Source organism: Piliocolobus tephrosceles, chromosome 18 (assembly GCF_002776525.5).
Source record: "Piliocolobus tephrosceles isolate RC106 chromosome 18, ASM277652v3, whole genome shotgun sequence".
Classification (NCBI taxonomy): Eukaryota; Metazoa; Chordata; class Mammalia; order Primates; family Cercopithecidae; genus Piliocolobus; species Piliocolobus tephrosceles.
The window spans coordinates 72,229,584-72,235,583 of NC_045451.1; the positions used below are offsets into that span (position 1 = coordinate 72,229,584).

The window sequence follows — 6,000 nt, forward strand, 5'->3', positions numbered from 1 at the left end:
CACCTTAATTTTTACAACCTCCTATAAATAGGCACTATTATTTCAGCTAACTGAGACTTAAAGATAGGTTACATACAATGAGATCACTTGGACACAGGAAGGGGAACATCACACACTGGGGCCTGTCGTGGGGTGTGGGGAGGCGGGAGGGATAGCATTAGGAGATATACCTAATGTAAATGATGAGTTAATGGGTGCAGCACACCAACATGGCACATGTATACATATGTAACAAACCTGCACGTTGTGCACATGTACCCTAGAACTTAAAGTATAATAAAAAATAAATTAATTAATAATCATAAAAAAGGATAGGTTACATAGCTTTGCCATTTCACCTAGCTAGTTAGTTTTCTGGTGAACACTTGAACCCAAGTCTTTTAACATTCTTCTCTATGTCCTCTAAAATCAATGTTATGATAAAAATGAGAAAAAGAGAAAAGTAAAAGGATTCACACAAGTGTCTTTTTGAAACAGTGTGCTTTATTCATGCATTTAAAATATTTTTATCTATGTTTTATGCACACAGGTTTTTATAATACAAGGTACAATTCTCTGAAATTTCTCAAGATAGCTAATAAACTCCTAGACTAGTAAATGACAGCCTGATATGTAATTTCTTTTTTTTTCTTTTTTTTTTTTTTTGTCGTCCATTACAAGCTCATGAGGTTAAACTGCTCCAGAGAGGGTCTGGGGTTTGTGCCTCTAAGGTCAGAGGGAATGACCTGTGTTAGATGCAGAATTCCCTTCTCGTTTGTCCCCAGCTGCATCCTGTCCCATTACAAGTTTCTTGTAATGAAATCAGCCTTGTGGACCTACTTGCAAAAGGCTTACTCCAGTGTCTTCCTCTGATTCTTTCATTCAACGATCTCTCCTCAATGCGCCCTGCTTGCGGCATGGCAGTTTGGGGGCATCGTTGCTTGAGGACATCTGCTGTGTAGCTGTAGTAGCAGCTGCGGAAACAGCCTCCCCTCTTTGAGTTTCACTCTGTTAATAGCAGTAATTGTTAGAAAGTAGTTTTCTTGTCATATGAGGTTGCAGCAGTGTCAATGCAGACCTTTTAAGGTTCACTCTCAGGTGGTCACACCTGCACACTGAAACCAAATTCCTTGTCTTAATAAAGGTATCTTTTCATTTATAAAATGCATCCCTGAAGAGAGCAAATACATACTGATGACTGTGCAGCAGCCGATCACTTCCACATTTAGTAACATTTCACATGGAGAGTCCTGACAAAGCAGGAACAGCAAACATGTTCCCTGCGATTTGGTGTGTGGCACTGTGGTAGAAGAGATGGGTTGCAATTTTAAGAGCAGCTAACTTCTCCAAAGTCGAGAGGATGAATTGACTAGCTGAGGAAAATAAGGAAGTAGTATGTCAGCAAAACTCCTTCCACCAATGTAGAACTCACCTCAGATTCTCTGTCTCCGTTAAATTAACAATCTGTTTCTGGCATACTATCGTTTACCTGCTGGACATCCTGTGCAAGGGAACTGTTTGAATGATAATGTAAAAGTGTAGGGACAGTGTGGATTCCTTACAACCATTAACCAAAATGATAGGTGTGTTTACAAATATCAAATCAATAAGTTGAAAATAAACCTGCATTTTATCTAACCAAGCCTCATTTGGTAGAAAATTAATTAACTTTCACAAAGTTAAATAGTTTACTCAGAGCCTCCAATTATCCAGATAGAATAATATTATTTATTGTCCATCTTGTTAGAACCCTGCTAAAAATTTCTGGATTAACTGTGATAAATAGAGAAGACTATCAGTATGTCTACTAAGCTTTTCCTTTATATAGACTTCATTGCCCACAAATTCTTTAAAACATTAATTTGAGTATGAATAAAAAGATACGCTCTTAAAAAATGTAAGAGAAGGAAGGGACTTGTTATGGTCCACTAAGAAATAAACTGTAGCATCCCTGGCTGCTGAGTGCACTCGCCGGAAGCTCTCTCTCCCTGCATTCTTTCTCTGGTTCAGGATCTCACACAGTCTTCCCACGCTGCCAATCAACAGTTTGCATCAGTAACTCTCACGTGGGGACATGATGCAGATGTGTCACTCCTGAAAACATTTAGCTTCCATGGCATATACCTTAGCTGCCAGAGTGGGATTCGTCTACACAAAGGTTGACTGAAAGCATACGTTCTTTAAGAAATTTTTAAAAACTTACAAAAATGTAAATTACTTGATTCTTGCAAGATGGTTTGTTGCGTTACTAAAAAAGCATGATATAATTGCCTCAGCGGTCTCAGTATGCTCTCTCCTTTACAAACCTGCAATCCTGTCCACTCTCGGATCAGTTGCCAAGCCTAGGGTTCAAAGCAAAGCACGCTATTGATGTCACCCTGGAATGCATTTGGCACTAGGGCGTTACTGCAACAGGCATACAGGAATGCAATAGTGGATGATATGTAGCATGATATGTGATCTCTGACATTCCTTATAATTCTTCTGTTCTCATCTCCTTTTTTTCCTTTCTATTTCAATTACTTTGAGCAGCATCAAGAAAAAATTACCAATCCACCAAAATGAGTAAGTCCCCCTGTGAAGCCATGAAATGCTTGCTCTACATGATGCCATTTCATGCTTCTACACCCTAAACTCTGACCATTTTCTCCTCCGGGAAAAATGTCAAGTTTAGTGTGGATAGCTTTCATTACCAACTAATCACTAGAACCTGAATTAGAAAAGCTAACAAAACCGAACCGAGTTTACAGTTTGTTTTTAGAAAGAACTTAAAACAAACCAACCAACCAGAAAGTGACAAAACGCTAACACCCCACCTTGTGAGGTCTTTGTACATGCACTGATTTCATTCGTGTTTATCCTCCTTTTACTTGCCCCTCACTCAGATCTCTCCCAACATCCTTTCCCCTTCTGACTCAGCTGCTCTCTACTAACAGACTGGCTCACCCAGAAGGAAGCCTCCCGGACCTCACCATGATGCACCTGACCGCCAACCTGGAGAAGCCGGAGGTGAGGAAGTTGGCTGAGCCTGGGGAGGAGAAGCCCGAGGGCTACTCTGAAAAAGCCCAGAAGGGTGATCTTGGGAAAGACAGTGAGGAGTCAGAGGAGGACGGAGAGGAAGAGGAGGAATCCGAGGAGGAGGAGGAAACATCAGGTAAACAGCTGCTCAGAGAATGCTGGCTGCCAGACTGCATGAAGGAAACGTTGACTTGCTCCAAAGGAATACGTATTTGACCCAGTCCATGACATAAAAATTGGAGTGGTTTTTGTTTGGTTGCTATAGTTTTAATATTACTGTTCCAATTGCTCCAATTTCCTTTTAATTCTGACTGAGAAAAGACCAGATGGCTGGTTCGCAGTGACTGACCCACAAGTAGCACTCCTGGCCAGACACTGGCGGGGCGTGGTGGTGACCATGTGCTCAGTCAGAGCCTCTCTGTTTCTACCTGACACAGGTACAACCTGGCTGTGCAGAATCTCCAAAGGCTGTAGACATCACCTTTATAAATGCATTCGCAAGAAACCATTCTTTTCCAGAAAACTGATAATTAAGAATGTATTTCTAGCTCTGATTTGATGCCTAAGCACATGGACCCTGGAGGAGAAAGTCAGCAGTTGGATAATTATCATTTCAAGCAAACTCCTAGAGATGTTTTTGTCAATATTGCTGTTTTAGGGGCTTCACTCTTTATTCTTTGGGGTCTTTCTGCTTCCCTTCCTAAACTTGAAATAATGTTTTAACAGGGCATGATGAACGTTGAGCAGCCTCAGTGATCAGGAAGTGTTACTTGACAGAGAATATAAAGTCTACATAGCCGTTTCCAGGAAGTCTGGGACAACCCAGAGAGCATCATCTCTGGGGTGAGGTTCTGGGACTATGACCTTAAGATGCTGCACTTGTCTTAGATGGTCAACTGTCCTGAACAAAATTAGAAAATAAAAAAAGTAGCAGGAAGACTCCTTCCAACGGTTTGTGCCCCTTAAACTTGGTCTTCTTTCCCCTCTCATCTCAGAACACAGAGGAGAGGACCAGAAATGTTCTCTCCGTATCTGAGCATTGTGAATTCCTCAGTGTGAAGGGGAGACCCCAGATCTGTGAGGCCAAGTACCTAAGTCTAGGATTTTATTACACTACTTCAAGATGGATTTTGAGCTTTGCTGATAGGTCCTGCCCAAAATTGCACAGCCCCTTTTCTCTCAATCCCTCATGTACGTGGCAGCTACGCGTCTAAATCATGCTCATTTATTACCTACACCTTTTTATTGACTACCATCTGAGTCACTCTCTAAATACAGTAGTCCTGCCTTAGCCTTGGGGGACATGTTCTAAGACTCCCAGTAGATGCTAAAACCTCAGATAACACTGAACCCTGTGTACACTATGTGTGAATTTCTTTTTCCTTCTTTACAATTACACAGATAGATAGAAGAGTTGCTCTTACCTTAGAGCTTACCAACCTCGGTGTACATTTTTTTCTCTCCTTATTAATAAAATTGAGAATTGTTACCATTCACTTAAAGGAAGCATTTTGTGGCTTCTCTCTGGCATATTCAAATTGCCAGCATCACTACTCTTTCACTTGGAGCCGTTAGAAAGTAAAATAAGAGTGACTTGAACACGGCACTGCAATACTGCAGTGAGACAGCTACTAATGCAGTGAGACAGCTACTAAGACAGCTACTGCAACTGAGACAGCTACTAAGTGACTGACCACTGGGCAGGGAGTGTAGACAGCATGGCCCTGCTGGACAAAGGGATTCACATTCCAAGGGGAAGGACAGAGTGGGACAGCATGAGATTTCATCCTTCTACTCAGAACAGTGTGTAACTTAAGACTTCTGAATCATTTCTGGAATTTTCCATTTAATATTTTTGGACTGTGGTTGACTGCAGGTAACTGAAATCTTGGAAATCATAGCCATGGATAAAGGAGAACTACTGTAAGCATATTTCACAATAACTAGAACCTTACTTAGCTTTCAGAACCAGGTACAGTAACTGTTGCATCTACCCAAGCCAGTTGAAGAAGCTACTTAAAGAGATACTTAGGACTTGTAATCTGCCAAGATAGACTTGTGAGCTTTTGTTTACAAACAAGACAGCCTGTTATTACAGAACAGTCCTGTTGTGACTTTCAGTCAATAAAGTGAGCCAGCACAGTCCTTCTAGAGAGAAGCATGACTCCTGTGTTAGCATAAGGTAGAAATAATAAAATAAGTAATTTGATTAAAAATTATTATTTGAATGAATCTGACCATGTTTCAGAAAACCACGGACTGAGTCATTCTGATGCTTGGAGTTCACCTCTGATTCTGACAAGGAGCAAGCTCTTCCTGCCCATGCAGGGCTCTGACTGGTTCACTTTTTCATGGAAACCAGAGAGCTTTACCACTGACCAGTTAAGCCTTGTCAAAGGAGACAGGCCACTTATAAAAGTGCTGTTGTGGCAAGAAAGATGTCCTTTAGAAGGAGTTAAGATTATTTAATATTCCTAGAATATTAGGAAATTATAGTTTGGTCTTAAGAGTAAATAACATCAAAGGGGCTGGGCACGGGGGCTCACGCCTGTACTCCCAGCACTTTGGGAGGCTGAAGCTGGCGTATCATTTGAGGCCAAGAGTTCAAGACCAGCCTGGCCAACATGAAGAGACCTTTTTTCTACTGAAAATACAAAAATTAGCTGGGCATGGTGGTATGTGCCTGTAGTCCCAGCTACTCAAGGAGAATCGTTTGAACCCAAAAGGCAGAGGTTGCAGTGAGCTGAGATTGTGCCACTACACTGCAGCCTGGGCTACAGAGCAAGACTCTGTCAGAAAAAGGAAGGAAAGGAGGGAGGGAGGGAGGGATGAGGGAGGGAGGGAGGGAGGGAAGGAAAGAAGGAAGGAAGGAAGAAAAGAAAGGAAGGAAGAAAAAGGAAGGAAGGAAGGAAAGAAAGGAAGGAAGGAAGGAAGACAAAGGAAGGAAGGAAGGAAGGAAGGAAGGAAGGAAGGAAGGAAGGAAGGAAGGAAGGAAGGAAGGAA

At 41.7% G+C, this 6,000-nt stretch overlaps 1 protein-coding gene across 2 annotated transcripts in view; it reads left to right on the forward strand.

The window, feature by feature from the left end:
* Nucleotides 1–6,000, forward strand: part of PIEZO2 (piezo type mechanosensitive ion channel component 2) — a 460,236-nt gene that overhangs the window by 355,508 nt on the left and 98,728 nt on the right. Inside the window, exons 19-20 of one of the 2 annotated variants that reach the window (XM_026456028.1) lie at nucleotides 2,512–2,544; nucleotides 2,916–3,133. In XM_026456028.1, coding sequence (XP_026311813.1) covers nucleotides 2,512–2,544; nucleotides 2,916–3,133 — 251 coding nt within the window. The remainder of the gene's footprint in view (nucleotides 1–2,511; nucleotides 2,545–2,915; nucleotides 3,134–6,000) is intronic. The other variant, XM_023228479.2, reaches the window with a different exon arrangement.